Here is a 19,601-nt window from a genome sequence, read left to right on the forward strand (position 1 = left end):
ACAAAATATCTCGCTAGATCGTGATATTTGGGGATATCTATCTAGATTTCAGAGAAAGATATATAAATATCATGATATGTTCAGAGATATATACGATTGCAAATATTTGTGATATTTCGATGATATTTGTGATATTTGGAGATATTTGACGATATTTTGTGTATATAACAAATTTATTTAATATTTACCATTATATTTTAAATAAATATAAATAATATATCATGATATATCAAGAAATATCTACAATATTTGTTGATATTTTGAATATATCTACGATATAGGATATTTGCATGTGAAAGAATGTGGGATATATCCACGATACATATCCAGAAATTGAATATGTATAATATGATTTTGTCCGTCTCTGATTTGCTGGAGAAAACAAAAAAACACGCGTCTCGCATACTAATAAACCTGTAAAACCAAAAAAAAAAAAAAAAAATTATCTCAGAAAAATGTTTCCACAATTTGGAGCCACAGCAGATTCCCTAACCAAAGCCTCATCCGCAATGTTCCGGATCGGGACTGATGCGCATCTCTATGACGATCCTGAAGACGTCAACATCGCTCCTCTTTTAGACAGCCGTTACGATTCCGAGAAATGCGAAGCATTAAAACGTTTACTCGCTCTCATTGCTCAGGGCTTCGATGTCTCCAATTTCTTCCCCCAGGTATTATTATATTATTATTATTAAATAAATAAACAATATTACTTTCTAAATTAAATTGTATAGGTTGTGAAGAACGTGGCAACCCAGTCATTGGAAGTTAAGAAGCTGGTCTACTTATATTTACTTCACTACGCACAGAAGTAAGTGTTAACATTTGAGGCTTATATTTTTTTTTTATTGTTTATTTATAATGTTTTTATTTATTCTCATTTAGGCGCCCCAATGAAGCTTTGTTATCGATAAATTATTTCCAAAAGGACATCTCAGATTCGAATCCACTGGTCCGTGCTTGGGCATTACGTGCCATGGCTGGAATACGTTTACATGTTATATCACCTCTGGTTTTAGTAGCTGTTAGTAAGTGTGCTAGAGACCCATCTGTATACGTTAGAAAATGTGCGGCGAATGCTCTTCCTAAGTTGTATGATTTGCACCAGGAGGAAAATGTTTCCGCTCTTGAAGAGGTACATTTTTCTTTTTTTTGTTATTGTTTTTATGGAAATATTGTTCCTAGTTATGGACAAGTTTGTGTTGTTGTTGTTATACAGATAGTTGGGGTATTGTTAAGCGATAATTCGCCTGGAGTAGTGGGAGCTGCAGCTGCTGCGTTTAATATTGTTTGTCCTAATAATCTGTTACTGATAGGAAGAAATTTTCAAAGGCTATGTGAAACTTTACCTGATGTGGAGGAGTGGGGTCAGATTGTTTTGATTGGGATTCTACTACGATATGTAGTTGCAGTGCATGGGCTTGTGAGAGAATCCATTATGTTTTCTTCTCAGCGTTCTGAGTCTGAAATGGATGGTGAAGATGATCATATTGAATCTAACATTGACAGTGGAAAGGAGTCGAATCTCTCTACTTGCTTGTCCGCATTTTACATAGAAGGACCTGATGAATGTTTGTCAAGATCAACAGATGCCTTGGGATTGGATAGTGTGAGTTTTACGTCCAGCAAAACTAACGATAATGTGAGGCTCTTACTGCGGTGCACATCACCCTTGCTGTGGAGTCAGAATAGTTCCGTTGTACTAGCAGCTGCTGGAGTACATTGGATCATGGCACCGAGGGAAGATATCAAGAGAATTGTCAAGCCACTTTTGTTTCTTTTGAGATCATTTCGTGCTTCGGAGTATGTGGTAAGATTTTTTATTTTCAAAGTTAGTTGTTTGATTTATAGCCCCTTTGGAAAGTATTAATGCTCTGTTTCTCCCTTCCCTAGCACCTTGTTGAAGGAGGTGACTTTGGTCTCTTGTTTTTAAGTTTGAAAGTTATTAAATAGGCTGCAAACTGCGTTGGGGCGTTGTTCCGTGTAGAATTGCTAATTTTTGTTGTTCGTGGGCTCTGCTTTTTTGCAATGCAAACTCGGACAAATTTAAAAAGGTTTCCCAGAGAAATTTTTGTTTGATAAACTTTCCCAAAACAAAGTTTTGATGAGAGAGAGAGAGAGAGAGAGAGAGAGAGAGAGAGAGAGAGAGAGAGAGTTATTTTTCAGGTCACAGCCGATCTGGGCATCAGTTTCAGAAGTTTGTTTTTCAGTCAATTAACCATTTGAGAAGTTTGTTTTCAGATTTTAAATCTCCTAGCCTCTAAGCTCATCCCTTCTGCCTCGAGTAATGGGAGCCTAGTAGCACTTTGTGGTGCATAGGCTTTCATCTGGCCCCAGGGCTCACCCCCAGCGACTTTCCAGAGCCTGCGTCTTAATCTGCATGATTGGAAAATAGAAAGCATGTAACATGCACTTGTGGTAGACAAAGGCTGTGCAAAGTGTGTTGTAGAGAGAGTTTATCTATTTATTTAGACGACAATTATTATGTGTGCGTTTGAATCTTCATATTTTATCTACAAGTTGATTTTGAGTCTGGTAAGGTTGGCATGTTTGGAAAGGACTTTCAAATGTTTGTCTGCAGTATAAAACAAAAGGTTCATATGTTGAAGAACATGTTTACTGAAGCCATAAGTTCCATGTGCAGCAATATATGTAGGGGCCACATTGGCATAGTTATTAGAGGAATGGGTGTGTCAGAGTTGTGTTTTGTGTAACAAAGTTTGCAATTTTGCATGTGTTGGTTTGGGAAGGTTCTAGGCAGGAAATTACTAGTTTCAGCAATAGTAAGAGAAATATTGTTTCTCTTTCTAGCTGTTTGGTATTTTTCAGTTCATCTAATTGTGTCACTTGGGCATGTGATGACAAGAAGTTAATTCTGAACATACTTTTCTCTTATCGCCCCACCCCCCCCCCTCTTCCAAAAGAAAGAAAGAAGGGGGTTGACTGATCTCCATGCTTGTGCAGGTACTTTGCAACATTCAAGTATTTTCCAAGACGATGCCTTCTCTCTTTGCGCCTCACTTTGAGGATTTTTTCATATGCTCTTCAGATCCATATCAGATAAAAGCTCTAAAGCTTGACATTCTCTCCACAATTTCTACAGATTCTTCCATCCCATTTTTATTCCATGAGTTCCAGGTATTTGTTTCATTCTGTGGTTACTATTTTCATTGGTAAGATATTGGGTTTAGCAACATAGTTCTGAAAAGGAATCATACAGGTACATGTTTTCTTTTTAGATATTGACATTGTCTGTTTTAAGAAACAAAGAAATAGAAAGGAAATGAAACTTTAGTCATTGCATTTTCAGTAGCTTTAGTGCAGGAACATCATTTGTTATCTCTTAAATCTGGGTAGCTCTGGTGTATCAATTCTACCATGTTAGTTCCTGGTCTTTAGTCTGTATTTAGTGGTCGATATATGCGAAAAAATGTCTGCATGGGGTGATGACCTGCGGCCTGCCTACCAGCTGTATGCTGGTATGTTCCCTTTCAGAGCCTTGACTTGGTTGTACTGGATGGGAAGCATGACTCATGTCATGTGCTTAATGCATTATATGTTAATTGTTAATGAGAAAGGGATAGTGATGTGAACTATGATTGGCGGAAGCTTCAATCAATGAACAATTCACTCAATATTATAATTTCATTAAAAATCACTCATGAAAATCAATCTTTCATAAACCAAATAACTTCAAAACAAAAAACCAAAGAACTAATGGAGACACCTATCCTATTTATACTAACCCTAATCTCCTCAACCCTAACCTAGGCCGAATGCCGAATGGGCTGGACCTGGACTACTGGACTTGGGCCAACATGGCTTGAAACATAAAAATAATGAAAATACTAAAAGAGTGCGTGACACATCAGATAGTCATGTTAAATCTAAGTTATGGATATGTGTGTCCGTATCTGACACGGCAAAATATAAAAAGTTGAGGTATATCACATACAATATGTGTTCGTGTCGTGTCCGACACAGGCACGTGGATACGAATCCGACACGGACAATTTTTAGAATATGGCGTGTCCATATAACATAGTGTTAAATATACTTTGAAAATGCTAGAGATGCATAGGCTTCCTAATCCACAATTATGAAAAATAACAATAATCTTATGTTTCTAGGCATCTCACTAAATACTTTAAAATAACCAGACCTTTGATTCAAACTATCTAATTTTGCTAGAACATCAGCGACCACATTTGCGTCCCTGTAAAATTGTATACCCAGTAACCTCTAAATTAGACATAAACGCACTAACGAAAGCTACAATATTATACTTTTTTGACTCAAGAAGAAGGAAGGGCACTTCGGGGTTGGGTTGGGAGCTTGAGTTTGCAAATACGTTTAATTGTGTAAGCTGGAAATTCCTTGGTTACACATTTGAAATGTTTGGTTTTGGTCATAGCCACTCATAGGTGGAGAAGATGGATTCATGCCTGCATTTCTACAGTTTTTTTAACAGTTCTAATTAATGGATCGCCAAAGGGACACTTTAAATCTCTTAGGGTCTCCGACAAGGAGAGCCATTGTCTCCGCCTTTGTTCATTATAGTTGCGGAGGCATTGACTCGATAAAGGCGCAATAAATTGGGTTAATTACTGTTTTTAAAGCTGTTGTTAGTGTTCCAATTCCGGTATTGCTTTATGCAGATGACACGATTGTGATCATTTCGTTTGAGGCAGTTTTGGGAGTACATGTAAACTTTAGAAAAAGTGTAGTTTATGCAGTGAATGATGCGCCTAATCTTTCTTGGGTTGCAGAAATGGTTGGATGTAAGGTTGGTACTTTACCTGTGCAGTATCTGAGTTTACTGTTGGCAGCTCGTTATAAGGCTAGAACAGTGTGGTTGCCGGTAATTGATAGTTTCTCAAGGAGACTTGTGGTCTGGAAGAGAATATTCCTTTCTAAAACTGGGAGAATCATTCTTATCAAATCTACTCTATCTAGTCTTCCCCTTCATTATATGTTGGTAATGGTGATTCCAAATAGTTTCAGTAAAAGTGTAAAACCATAGAAAGAAATACGAGAGATTTTCTGTGGAGAATCATGGGAGATTGTCATAGGTATCGTTTGATATTGTGGGAGATTGGTGGCCTTGGATTGAGGAGATTGAAAGAAGTGAATGAAGCTATCTTGGGAAAATGGATATGGAGACTTGGAGATGACATGCCTGGGCTTTCTTGGGTTTGGATTATATTGAATGGTACACCAACAAAACTATTCTTACTTATGGACGTTCTTCGTGGAAAGCAATTGTGCAAAGTAAAGAGAATGCCATGAAAAGGTTGAGTTTTGAACTTGGAGATGACAACAGGAATAAGGTTCTGGGAAGATAAATGGTGCACTAACGAATCTCTAAGGGTGGTTCTTAATAAGCTTTTCTTAATCTCAAATAATGGAGGAACTTTTCATCAACATGTTACTAGGGAGGGTAGTAATCAAGCTTGGAACTTAAGCTTTAGGAGAGGGTTTTTTCAGAGAGAGAGATGCAGGAAATGGTTTCATTGCTTGACTTTGTTATCAGATACAGGGTGAATGAAGATGATGACGAAAGAATGTGGCTTGGTAAGGTGGATAGTTTCTTGACTAATTTTTTTTGTGAAGAATTGGAAAAAGAGAGAATTAAAAGGCTGAATATTGGGTGTCATGATTTTCCCTATAAAAAGGTGTGGAGTTCAGAGGTACCTTTAAAAGTGTATTTTTTTGTTTGGTCTACGATTTGAAGTAGGACGCTGACAACTGATAATCTTAGGAAGAGAGGCAAAATTAAAAGGTGTGCTCTGTGTGCTCAGCCAGAGGAAAATAATGAACACTGTTTTAGCACGTCGATTTCCTAGGATGATATGGCCGATGTTGTTAGGTCCTTTTGGAGTACAAATTTGACTTTTCTTCAAGTATTGTTGATATGTCGAGGGAGTGGGGGTGCTAGAATTTATCTTCAATTGGTAAATTGATGTGGAAGATCTTGCTCCATGTGTGTTGGGGGCTCTGGCGAGAGAGAAATGCAAGAATTTTTGAAGACAAAGCATCTGCATCTGATGCTGTTGTTAATACATAATAGCGTGAAGAATATGGTTTAGAATTGGATTTTTGTACATCCAATTGCGAGGGGAATCAAATTTGATCAGTTTATGGTTGGCTGGAATTTCATTGCAAAATAACTGTTGTAATATGCTTCTTGTTATTGGGGGTACTATAGAGTGATTTTCTCTGTCGCTGTAGATCAATTATTAATAAATCTCTTGTACTGTTCAAAAAAGAAAGAAAGGTGCAGTATTATAGAAATACCGTGGCACATCTGCTGTACCTTCCTAAACTCCTGAGTAATGCAAATCTTGATACTCTCACAAATGCTAGACTCTCTGCAAAGATGATCTCCTCCACCATACGTTTACAACCACTTGGCCAGGGCAAGGAGAGCTTCATTACCAGAGGTTGAGTATCTACGGCCAAAACCACCATTCCAATGGGCCAAGGAGGGTGTCATTAGTAGAGGTTGAGTATCTACGGCCAAAACCACCATTCTAATTAGGAGGCATAATCTGTCTCATTTCACCCATTATATTTTGGAGCTACCATGTGCCATCCATAAGATTCTTCTCACAGTATCCTCAATTTGCTTGGCGACCCCTTTTGGTTTAGGGAAAAGAGAAGGGTTCTCAATTTTTAGAATGGATTTCACCAAGGTAAGCCTCTCATCTTGGGCCAATCCAAATTGGCTTTGACTTGCTTTTGGCACCCAAAAGTACTCCCTTATAGATAGTAAGGGAAGTTTCCACACCACTGCCTAATTGGCAATCTCAAGGATGTTGGAGGTGTCTAACGAAGTCCCTTATAGGTAGTAAGGGAAGTTTCCACACCACCATCCAAATAATTAGCAATCTCAAGGATGTTGGAGGTGTCACCACCCACTCCATAAAGCCAGTGGTTCAGTGTTACTCATGTTTTTGTGCTGATGTATCCTTACTAGTGAGTGTGCTTATGTTTGTCGACTGCGCGTGTTAGTAATTGATTTTTTTACCTGCACATTTTATCGTGGTTTTAGCTTAAGCAACTAAAAGTATTTATTGTTAGTGGAGATAGCTCGAGAGCAAGCCATTAATATGTTGGTTGTCTAGCAAGGGAAACACATATTTCAACTTTGCCAATCTAAGGCTATTGTTTTTATAAGCTTCAGTTTTCATAGTGGAATTTTTGAGGAACTGATACTTATCTTTTAGTGGGTTGCTAGGATTACATCAAAGATCCGGATAGGAGATTCGTTGCCGATACATTAGCTGCAATTGGGTTATGTGCTCAAAGACTTCCAACAGTGTCAAAAACATGTTTGGAAGGGCTTCTAGCTGTGACTAGACAAGGTCGGCAATTCTTTTTCGATAGACATAACAAAAACTTATGCTTATGTATAGTTGTTTATTTGTTGTTTTTTTTTTTTTTTTTTTTTTTTTTTTTTTGGCTTTCTTCTATTTCTCACTGAGATATGCGTGACTGCAGAATACATGACTTGTGATTTGTTCTTGCTTGATGGGGAAGAAGGTGTATTGGCTCAAGCAATCATGTCCATCAAAGCAATTGTAAAACAAGATCCATCTACTCATGAACAGGTAATCATTTTCATTGTGATATCTGCTTTTCTTGTGTAACCTCTTACTACATTCTGTTTTTCTGGTGTAAGAATTTGGAGATTAATTTTTACTAATCAGTCTTTAGGGGTGGTTGATTTTAGACATGTTAAAATGCGATACTCTAGGATATAGACCTAACCCTATAGCTTCAATAGCAAGTTCTGAGGTTTAGGCTTGTTGACTACACAAGTACTTGACCTCCCTTAGAAGAATATAAATGCCATGATCTGAGTTAGGAAGGGTACTGATTACCAGAATCAGATGAAGTAAATTGGTTGGGAGAATCCTTCTCCAGTTCTGGAATGCCAGAATAGGTGCTCCTTTTTATTAGATGAGCTGTTTCTTATGCAGTTTGCCACTTTCAGTTATCCCTTTTTATCTGTGTAGTACTTGACTAATTTCAATATTAGCATATCAGGAAAATTGATGATTAAAGGTGTTAGGGGAACATAGAAGGGGGCCTCACAAAAATTCTTTTGGATGGTACCACTTGTAACTGTTTTGCTTGTGAGATTAGCTTAATAAAAACAGTAGGCTAGACAGAGAGAATTTTATGTATAAATTACAAATTGATGGTGATGAGTTTTGTGGTGAGGAGAATTTTAGGGAGAAGATGGTGGGGTATTGCTCTAAATTGTAAACAAAGACTAATTTTGTGAGACCCAAAGTTAATAATCTTGATCTGGATTGCATTTCGGAGGAGGAGGTGTGGTAGGCTATTTCTGTTTTGAAAACCGAGAGGTCGCCAGGACCTGATGGTTTCCCCAAAGTTCTTTAGAAAAGCTTGGGACGTGGTGAGATTGGATTTTATGGTAATGGTTGAAGACTTTCATGATACGAGTTTTTTTGGCTCACAATTTAAATAGTACCTTTATCAAACTCATCCCTAATAGACATGGTGTGAGGACATAAGTGATTTGCGTCCTATTAGCCTCATTAGGAGTGCTTACAAGATTATCTCTAAGATCCTCTCTATGCATTTGAAGAGGGTGCTCTTTAAAGTGATAGTTTAGGAGCAAGGGGCTGTCGTTGGTCGTCAGATTTTAGATGGGCTTTTGACTGCCAATGAGACAATTGATGATAGAAGAAAGAGAGGAGAATCGGAGATCTTGTGCAAAATAGACTTAACAAAAGCTTATGACCATGTGAATTAGGACTTCTTGGATTACATCATGATGCACACGGGTTTTGGGGTTAGATGGAGGGGATGGGTTAGGAGGATTTGTTTCGCTGGCTTCTTTTTCTATTTTTGTCAATGATTCACTGATGGGTTTTTTATGGATTTCTAGGGTCTTAGGCAAGGAGATCTGTAGTCTCCACTTTTCTTCCTTTTGGTTGTCGAGGTTTTCGATAAAATGATTGATAGAGCCAACCGCTTAGGAGTTATTGAAGCTTTTGTGGATGATACGGTTGTGTTTTCGGGGAGTGATAAAGAACAACTTAGAACCCTTAGGGGTATCTTGTGGTTCTTCGAGGCAGTGTTTGGTTTGCTATTTTTGGAGTGGGTGAGGGGTCGGAGATTGATAGTATGGCATCTGCCATAGATTGTGCAGCCAGGATTCTTCTTTCTAAATACTTAGGAGTTAGGTCTTCCTTTGGCCGCGGATTATAGGTCTAAAGCTATTTGACACCCGGTGGTGGAGAGTTTTAGCAAGAAATTGCTGATGGGAAAGGACGCTTTCTCTCCAAAAGCGACCGATTTATTTTAGTTAAGAGAACTCTCTCTAGCACGCCTATTCACTGTCTCTTTTTCACATGTCGTTGAGTGTAGCACGTAGGTTGGAAGCAAATATTAGGAACTTTTTTGGGGATGACACCGAGGAAAGACATAGGTTCCATCTGGTGAGATGGAATAGGCTTTGTTTGTTGAAGCAGGCAGGTTGTTCGGGTGTCAGGAGTTGACATGAGTTCGATCTTGCTTTGTTAGGTAAATGGTTATTACCTCTAGGTTTGTTGAGAATCAAATGGGTGGATTAGTGGTGCGCTGTCCGTTCCTTATGGTTGTGGGTTTGGAAAGGCATATGCAATATTATGGAGCTTTTCTAATAGAACATTGAATTCATTTTGGGCAATGGTGAGAGGATTCGCCTCAGTGAAGATGTGTGGTTGGGTGAGAGACCTCTATGTCGTGTTTCCCTTGATTATATGCCTTATTGGGTCTAAAGAACTACCCAGTTAACTTGTTCATGCGGGAGGAGAATGAAAACTGTGCTTGTGACTTGGGAATTCAGGTTGCTCTCTTGGACAGGGACATAGTGAGTGTGGCCGCCCTCACGGTGATGTGATTCTTCTTGTGGGATCGGACAAAGATAGATGGCTTTGGTCTTGTTGTGACGAGAAGGGGAGGTTTTCTACTAAGTATTTTTACTTTTGGCTTCGCTCTGTAATCCCCCTCCTAGATCTAGACCGGGACCTATTCCTAATTTCCCTAGCACTATCATCTGGGGCTCAAATGTACCTTCCAAAGTTGGATTTTTTTTTATGGTGTACATCTTTAAACCGTATTCTTGCCTTAGATAACCTTAGGAAGAGATGTGTTGGGGAAATTCTTATTGATTTTTGTCCCCTTTGTTTGAATGAGGGTGTGAATCATATCCTTATATGGTGTCCTTTCTCTTGGGGCATATGGAGTACATTTATTTGCAGTGAAAGTGCTACTTGCCTCATGGGATTTGAGAGCTCACACAGGAAAGGGAAGTCGTATTTGGAGCTTGATTCCTTTTGCAATTTTATGCGGGATTTGGTTGGAAAGGAATTGCAGGCATTTCGAAAGAAAGGTGAAGACTATGGAGGAGGTCACTCAAAGGCCTTTTATTCCTTTGGTCCAAAGTGCGTGACGAGATGAGGGGTACGCCTTTCAGCCATTTAATGTTTGGATACTACCTTCTTTTGATTGGTTTCATATCTATAAATTTACCGGTCGAAAAAAAAAACAGTGAAGTGTCTTAGTATTCTATTTAGTGTGCTTAAGTCCTAAAACATGAAAACATCCACAAGTGAGATACGCCTTAAAAATTGTAACCTTTCTTTTTTGCATTAGTTCAAGTACTTGTCTCTAGAAGGGAATTCTGTGTTGGTATATTACATCACACGTGATGTCGTAAATATGCGTTGCTGACATACCGGTTGTAATTTGACTGGCTCCATATCTATCTTTCTGTTGTATCTGGAAATGAATCTTTTGCTTTTTAATGATTACTTAAATGGCGTTTGGCTTATCTTCTCTTGTTTATATTTGAAAAAGGTCATTATTCAGTTAATACGAAGTTTGGATACGATCAAAGTCCCTGCTGCTCGCGCCATGATTGTTTGGATGGTTGGAGAGTATAATTCCGTTGGTCAGATTATTCCTAGGATGTTAGCTACTGTACTTAAGTACTTAGCAGGGTGCTTTACATCAGAAGCATTGGAGACAAAGCATCAGATTCTTAGCACTACTGTGAAGGTACATTTCGTTTTCTGATGAATGTGTACAGTAATGTTTCTTACTTTCAAATACCCTCTTCTTCCTGGGCTGGTCAGCAAGCCGCCTATACACTTCTGTGTTATTTTTACTCTTTTATCATTGTTTGAGTTTATTGTTTCATTTTACTAGGTGCAGTTAATCTTCTCATGACTTTCGGAAGTTGGAAAAGTTGATTAAGAGGTTATTGCCATGATTTATTGAAATAAGTGTAAAGATTGGTCTTAGTAATATTGATTAAAGTTTTGGAGTCTACATGCAACTCGTGTGCTACTATGAAGCACCGATACGTCTGTAAGGGTGAAGTATCGGTGTCCGATACGTGTCCGACACCGATACGCCCTGATACGCGTCCGATACGTGTCGGATACGCAATTTGGAGTATCTGATTTTATAATTAGTTTTTTTAATTTCTGACACGCGGGGGACACGCCAGAATAGTAATCTCACAAAAAAATTTTGGAACTTCAACAAAAAAAAACAAGTGAAATAAAATCCAAAATAAGAAGAGAGAAGAAAGATGAAGTGTACCTGACTAACTAATTTTAATCTGCAAAAAAAGGGAACTTCCTTTTAAAACCTTATACATGTAAGTTGCTTGCAGTGTTATACACTTATACATGTAAGTTGCTGCTTAATGTGTTTGAATTGGTAATTTTATGAAGTAGAATTTCCATTTTAATTTGAATTTGGTGAAAAATGCTCAATCATATAATATTTATATATATATTATTCAAACATGTCCATGACGTATCCGTGTCCTATATTTTTGAAAAATGCCGTGTCCGCGTATCCGTGTCGTGTCGTATCCGTGTCGCGTGTCCGTATCCGTGCTTCCTAGGTGTGCTATATAAATTATCTATTTATCTTTTATCTTTATTCTTTTAGATAAATTGTTTTATTTTTAATACATTTTGTAGTAGATAAGCTATAAGTATATCTAAATTTATTTTGTAAAACGCGATCAACGATCGTACATGTCGACTATTGCTGGTCTATATATGAATACATGATCTGAATATGTTAGCAGGTTCTTTGGATGTATTGCTGTTCCTTCTTATGCTCGTTTCCCTTTGAGTGCAGAGTATGAGCCTATAGGTATTTGGATCCAGTAGTCAAGAAATTTAGAAACACATTGGAGAGATGTGGTTAATTACATAAAGAAGTACTTGTTATCGTGACAAGAGCGAAATTATATTAGAATATTTTTGTGGGGGGTGGCACTGAGGAGAATTTTAGTTACCAGCTGATGCACGGATAGGGCGAAATTGCCATTGCACCCATGTCGGTCGGGTACGATACCGACGCGGGTATTGCTAGGATACAGCCATAATACATGTCCCTCACAAAAAAAAGAACCGTGAAAATATCTTGAGAGATAGAGAAAGGAGAGATCAGAGAAGACGAGAGAGAGCTGGCAAAGGAGATTTCTTTCTCTCGAATGGCCAAGATATCCAAATCTCTCCCCTAGTCCCCTTTCTCTAAAGAGATCGAACTTCTCTAAATGGATTCCAGCTGTAATTTACAAAGTAGATCTGATCAGATAGTCCTGATCCATTAAAATGAAAGCAGTTTCTTGAGGCTTCCAGCTGGATTGACTTTGACCTATGTTAAAAGAGTTTTTCTCACGCTCCTGACTTACTTAACTTAATGAAATACAAAGAAAATTTTCAGAATACATATATTAAAAATATTTTTATCATCCATACCTGTATACCATATCCGTGTCCTAAGATTTCTAGAAGCCGTATCGTAACGCATATCCGTGTCACCGTATCGGTACCCGTATACGTGCATCATAGATTACCAGTTAATTTGACTGATTTTAGGTTTGTTTGTAGAAGAAAGATGAGGGTATTGTACTTTGGAGGATGCAGTGAACTCGTTCTGCTTGACAGGTGGTATTAGTGGTTTGATGAGGAAAATAATCGACTTTAAAAAGGTTGTTTAGTCTAGATTTGGGGTGTCTAATCAGGGGTGGGCCAACGATATATCTGCTATGCCTTAAGTTTTGGAGTATGTGGATCCACCTAGAAGTGATTTGAGGCTTTTTAGATGGTGATCCAATACATTTTGAGGACTTGGGAGAGTATTAAGTTTCGGGAAGGCAAAGTGGCTGGATGAGAGACCCTTGCTATCTCTGTCTTTAGTTTGCGATCTCAAGATGATAAAAATGGTAATTTTGATTCGGATTTGCGCTTTAATATGCATTGTCAGATACGGATGCAAGCTTTGGTTCCTTTGCTGGAAGACTGGATGCTATTCCTCTGAGAGTAATCGGGATAGTTATTTGGATCATTAAATAAATAAGAGTTTTCATGGCGGTCTTTCTACTATGCTCCCATAACGACTTTATCTGGGACTCCATTTGACCTTTTCAAGTTTCCTATAAGATAAAACCCAACCAGGAAGAGGGAGTTTATGACAAAATTCTGTTATCCGTTGATATCAGGTGGGGATACAGTCAACCATAGTCTTGTTAGTCATCCCTCAGTTTGGTGATCCTTTGTTCATCTGTCTAGTGGTTTCTGTGGCAGTTGGTTTGGTGAAGGATGTTTTTTTAGCAGTTTTGGTTCTTGAAAGTACACACTCCTTGGGGGGGGGCAGTTAAAAGACAATAATTTCAGTTAAAAGACTTACTTTCTGTTGGTCATAATCAAGGGAGGAGTGCAGGGACAAGGCATCTGCGAACTTTGTGTTTAGATGAAAATCTTTGGTGGCAGTTACGTTATTCACAAATTTTGTACTACCTACATGTGCTGTTTTTCTGTTATTCTATTATATTCCCTTTGTAATGTGTGATATCTCGTCGTACACCTATCTGTTCTATTGGTTTATAGGATACAAATTGGTTTACCCCTTAAAATAGAATATACCATTCATTAAAGTGAAGACTTAAATGTACTACTGTAGTGCCCTGTTCATTATACTCTTTTCTATTCCAAATTACTCAAGATTAAAGCTTTTGGGTTGTTCTTATTGATCTTGAAACGAGATTCTAGACTAAGCCATTAGTAAGACCATTTATGATTATATATTATTTTTTTATTTCTCCAGGTTGTGTTATTTGCACCAAAGGAAGATTCCTCAACATTTAGAACAGTACTAAGCTACATTGTACAACTTTCCAGATGTGACTTAAATTATGACGTTCGTGATCGAGCCCGTCTCATTGAGACACTTTTATCTTCGCATATCACTATTCGTGGAGTGGAGGATGGAGCACAGTGTCTCCCAAAATATTTGGAATTACAGGATATGCTTGCAGAGAATATCTTTGCTGGTAAAACAGAAATAGCAGTGTCTAGGCCAAATAACTTTCAGTTTTATCTTCCTGGTTCTCTTTCACAGATAGTTCTTCATGCAGCTCCTGGTTATGGACCTCTCCCCAGACCTGGGAGTCTACTGCAAGATGACCTTGTTGAAAGGATGGACAATGTTAGGGGGATAAAAACTTGTTGGGTGAAAGCTACTAACAGCGACTCCTCTAAAACTAGTGAGGACACCTTATCTGGATCATTAGACGAGGAAACAGGTTCTAGTTATAGTTCTCGAGAATCTATGACTACTTTAGGTAACAGTGACACTGATGAAGAAACTGATCCACTGATTCAGCTTGCTGATATTGGGATTGCTTGTAGTAAGCCGAATGGAAGCACTGTCGAAAATAATAGTATGCTATCTGATGATTTCGAAGGGTTTATGTCCAAGAGAGCACTGGAATCATGGTTAGACGGGAAGCCTGGTGCATCAGAAGTAAGCTCATCTAAGGAAACTCCTACCCTACCGCGTCTAGCAAGAATAACTTTAAAGGATATTGGTGCCAGAATACATCGTAAAACTTACACACTATTGGATCCTACACATGGAAATGGCCTGAAGGTGGATTATTCATTTTCTTCTGAGATTTCAAGCATATCGCAGTCACTTATATGTGTGGAGCTTTCCTTTGAAAATTGCTCTACAGAATCATTGGCAACAATAACTTTAATTGATGAAGAGTCTCACCAAACTTCAGAATCTACAAATGATGCTTCTAACACATGTGAAAGGTGCTGTACTTTCATTTATTATTGCTATTCTTGTTTCTCTGCTAGTTGTAAACTCAGGTTTCATATTTTTGAAGTAGATGATCTCATTATGGTGTTGGCTGCATGGAAGTTTGCAGTTTCTTGCAGGCCATCTAGAGCATCTATTGGATGGATACATACTTGTTTAATAATTGCCAGAACCACGTGATGACTAGGAAATTATAGTGTATGAGATAAAACTTAAAAGCCTAGAACTAAAACTTGGACAGCTATAATTTAAGAATTCTTGCACAGGAAAAATACTTTTTTGTTTTTTCCTAGTTGAGTAGTTCATATGTATGGTATTTATTCTTTGTTGCTGCCCACCGCCACCGCCACCGCCGCCTCCATCTCTCTCTCTCTCTCTGCTGCTCACTCCAACTTCCCCACTGCTTCTGTTTGTTTAAGTATTGTTTATATATTGCAGCTCTTCAACCTCCTATATTGTGCCGACAGTAGTCCCTATGGAAGAGGTTACAGGTTTAGGACCTGGTCAGACAACAAAAAGAACAATGGAAGTACATTTTCACCACCATCTACTGCCTCTCAAGCTGGCTGTATGCTGTGATGGGAAAAAGCTGCCTGTTAAGTTGCGTCCTGATATTGGTTACTTTGTGAAGCCACTTCCAATGGACGTTGAGACTTTTAAAACTAAGGAATCTCGGCTCCCAGGGATGTTCGAATACAGTAGGAGGTAAGGCATTTGGTCTTCTATTTCTCTATGAAAATTACTTAAAAGCTTAGAAGCTGGAGTCCATCAACTCCAAAATACAACACTGCCTCAGTGCTTTTAAATTTACACCATTTTCGTTTCCAAATTTCAAACAGTGTAATTCATGTTTCTGAATGTAGTTGTCCAAGATGTGATGTTGCTATATATCTTGACTGATTGATTTGCATTGAACTGTTGGGAGGTCACTAGTATCAGCCTATGTACTCTGTGTACATTTGTGGATCCTAAATTCCTAATAATTAATTGGATGAGCGGACCTGTGCTAGAAAATAACATCTGGTCTTTATCAAGTTTATGTGGCCATATGGCTCACCACCATGTTATGCTTCCTTGGCCATAACATTTAGGTCTGCAGCTTTAGAGCGTATTCTTACTGTTGACAATATCAGGAATAAAAATTTTAGGGGTCAAACTCTAGATTTTTGTCCCTTATGCTCGATGGTTGAGGAATCGGTTAATCATGTGCTTTTGCATTGTCCTTTTTCCTGTACAATTTGGTCTTGCTTTCATTGGGAGTCTGGTATGGTTTGGGTCAGTCCTAGTTGAGTGGTGGATCTCCTTACTCAGTGGTACACAGGACCCTTTTCATCTAGAGGGCAGAGAATATGGAACATGCTACCTTTTGCAATTATGTGGGGTATTTGGTTGGAACTGAATAGAGGTATTTTTTAGGGCAAAGCTATGGTGATTCAGAAAGTCGTACTAGATATCAAAAGGCTCATTTGTTATTGGAGTATAAATTTTGTGGACCTAAGAAACATTCATTTTGAACATTTTGTAGCTAGATGGGAAGATATTATATATAGAGTCTTGAGTAGGGTGGTTGGTTTATTTTTGGGTTGTTTTTATATTTCCGTTGTAATGGTTGGTTATCTCGACCTACGTTTTCTTTGATTAATACAATTTAACTTTTACCGAGCTAAAAAAAAAAAAAAATTGTACCAATAGCAAGAAAAAATGTATTGTTTACACCATGTGAGAACCTTGTGTATGCTCTCCAACTTTCCTAAGGTGGTAATACTTATTAGGGGCAATGTTTGAAAAAATGCCTTTAGGCCTGAAGCCACCTCCTTGAGCCTCGTGGCGAGCCTTAGAGGTGTAGTATTCATTTTTTATTAATTTTTTTCAAAAATTTGTTTGAAAATTTTCTTAAAAAGAACATATATATCAAGAAGTTAAGAAACATCTCATATGAAAAAAATTACATAAACAGTTAAACAAGCATAAAACAATAAAATTTGTTGAGGCTACAAGTTTTTTCTTGCGAGTGACTGTTGAGCTGCAGATAATAAAACTTGAATAACGTAAAAGTAACTCTAAAGGAACAAGAGAAACTATTGAGTGCTTGAGGCCTTAAATACTTTAGAAATATATCCACTGTTATAAATGATGTGTGAATTTTCGCCACACAATTTCACAACTTGTAACGTTATTGAGAACTAAAGTCTACTTCTATGGTATAGGCTAATGTTGTTACTATTTGTAATAAATATGTCCTCTGGACATACATACATGTATTAGACTATAATTCTGGGACCTCACACAATGAAGAACATACCAATTCCAGAGCATTGAATCTTGTTATTTTCTTTTATTTATAATATCCACATCTGAATTGCTTTTTTTGTTCTTTTGATTGGTAAAATTCACTGTGTCAGTAATATAACAATGAGTACATAGATTATGATGTTCTAGGGTCAATGTAGCAAGGAGCTACTCGACCTCACCCATAATCCCCAAATAACAAGACTTCACTCTTCTAGTCATCTCCCAAGCTCCATCCCAGATGCACATAAAATCTGCAAAGTTTACGCCCTTAAAGATATGTACACCAGAATCTGTAGGTGTGAAACTTAGATTTGTATTTGTACATGAGTAATCTGCCCCATACTACTGTTTTCTAAATGGGCTAATTTTGAGCAGGATGATCCCGTTACCGTGAACATAATTTTCGTAAAATGTATTCCTTTTCCAATGTCTGAGGAATAAAGCAAAGTGGTTTAGAACTTGAAGTATTGCGTCAGTCCATTGGTCAGTGCCTTACTAGTTTTATAAATTTTGAGATTACGACATCCTACGTTACCTGTTTGTCACATGGAACACGATCCAAGAGAAACACCCAGATGTGAAAGAAGAGTCCATGAGAGCACTTAAATGAAAGACCAAGACCCAACAATATATTGCTCCAGAAGGCATTTCGAGGATACGTCACTTTCAGTGGAGGAGGTGATTATTATTGATAAAAGGTCTCATCTCCCTTAATCAAAGATATGGGAGGAATGGCTTTCGGAGACATTGTGTTTAGATGGGAATTGTTAGGCAATGCTTAGCGAGGTCTACTGGTGGTGGTGGTGGTGGTGGTGGTGGTGCCGCTGCCACTGCCGTTGTCATTGTCGTTCTTGTTTACATGGAAAAGAAAAAAAAAACAATATATAGTTCCCGATCCTATGATTCTGCAGTTATCGATTATGAATTGGGATAGAACGACCGTTCCCACTAAGACTCAATTCATATTTCATCATGTGATGTGAATCTGAAATATTGGAAGTGATAGATTAGATAACACTCGTAAACTCATTGAGGAACAACCACAAAAATTAAAGAACAACTAGGGATTTGAAAGAAAAACCCTTAAACACAAACTGAAACTTGAATTCTTCTCAAAATCACCACTGCTAAAGAAGGCTTCAATGCCTCTAAATAAAGGGGATTTTGTTGCTAGCCAAGGAATTCTAACTTTATACACTAAGACTTTCTATTTAAATAAACTTTTAAAACAATTGAGTAAGGACTCTTAAACCTATTAGAAAAAAAAATAAAGTAAATTACCAAAAGTAAATAAATGGTTGTCCATGCTTAATTCATCCACCATATCATAATGACTTTGTGCAAAACTATGAGAGAAACATCTGTGTTTGTACAATTCTCTTGATGCTTATTCTGTCTGTGTCAAAGTATTTACAAACATCTGAATTTTCATTTTACTTTTGGTACAGCTTCTCTTTCACAGATCATGTCATGGATATAAACAACGAGGAGGGTAACACTTCAATGAGAGACAATCTTCTTATAGTCTGCCGGAGCCTGGCATCAAAGATGCTCAGCAATGCAAACCTTTTTCTCGTATCTGTGGACATGCCAGTTACTGCCAACTTTGATGATGCATCTGGGTTGTGCTTTAGATTCAGTGGTGAGATATTGAGCAACTTAATTCCCTGCCTAATAACTGTCACTGTTGAAGGTAAATGCTCTGCGCCATTGAATGTTTCCACAAAAGTGAACTGTGAAGAAACAATATTCGGGTTGAATCTGTTAAACAGGGTAGCAGTAATTCTAAGTTGATTTTCTTACCGTACTCGAATTTGTTGTAGATAGTGAGTTTGGATATGGTTCATGTTCTAAATTATTTGTTTTTACAAATATTTGTGACGAAAAGTGATATGAAATAGAAGAACATGATTCACTGTATGTTTACGTGATGCAATTTTTGTTTATGTTTCTTTTTCATGTTATGAGTTTTAAAACGTGTTTCTGAAATTACACCATGTGTCCATGTTATTGTGCAACTTTTTGGGTTTTTACGGGTTATATAGGTAATACACTAATACCACTTTCAGTGATCAGGATATATTCTGGGTTAAATGGTCAAGGGTAGGGCTGGTGATGCAGCCATCGCTTAAGAAATTTTGCATTTGAAAATT

The 19,601-nt window shown here is 37.7% G+C and overlaps 1 protein-coding gene across 1 annotated transcript; it reads left to right on the forward strand.

The window, feature by feature from the left end:
• Positions 1-367: 367 nt before the first annotated feature.
• On the forward strand, positions 368-19,368 carry PAT2 (protein affected trafficking 2). The gene is made up of 11 exons (XM_086569919.1): positions 368-671; positions 735-811; positions 886-1,135; positions 1,220-1,810; positions 2,965-3,138; positions 7,241-7,367; positions 7,504-7,613; positions 10,879-11,079; positions 14,155-15,149; positions 15,595-15,861; positions 18,897-19,368. Exons 1-11 carry the CDS (start codon positions 456-458, stop codon positions 19,240-19,242), a joined length of 3,354 nt encoding a protein of 1,117 aa, XP_086426045.1. The 5' UTR covers positions 368-455; the 3' UTR covers positions 19,243-19,368.
• Positions 19,369-19,601: the final 233 nt, after the last annotated feature.

The sequence above is a fragment of the Coptis chinensis genome, chromosome 7 (genome assembly GCF_015680905.1).
Source record: "Coptis chinensis isolate HL-2020 chromosome 7, ASM1568090v1, whole genome shotgun sequence".
In the NCBI taxonomy this organism is placed as follows: domain Eukaryota; kingdom Viridiplantae; phylum Streptophyta; class Magnoliopsida; order Ranunculales; family Ranunculaceae; genus Coptis; species Coptis chinensis.

Bases quoted from the DNA above. Each gene is read 5' to 3' on its own strand.
- PAT2 (XM_086569919.1), top strand. From the start codon at position 456: ATGTTTCCACAATTTGGAGCCACAGCAGATTCCCTAACCAAAGCCTCA. The intron at 3,139-7,240 runs GTATTTGTTTCA...GTGGGTTGCTAG, and splicing joins TTTTATTCCATGAGTTCCAG to GATTACATCAAAGATCCGGA. The intron at 11,080-14,154 runs GTACATTTCGTT...TTATTTCTCCAG, and splicing joins TTCTTAGCACTACTGTGAAG to GTTGTGTTATTTGCACCAAA.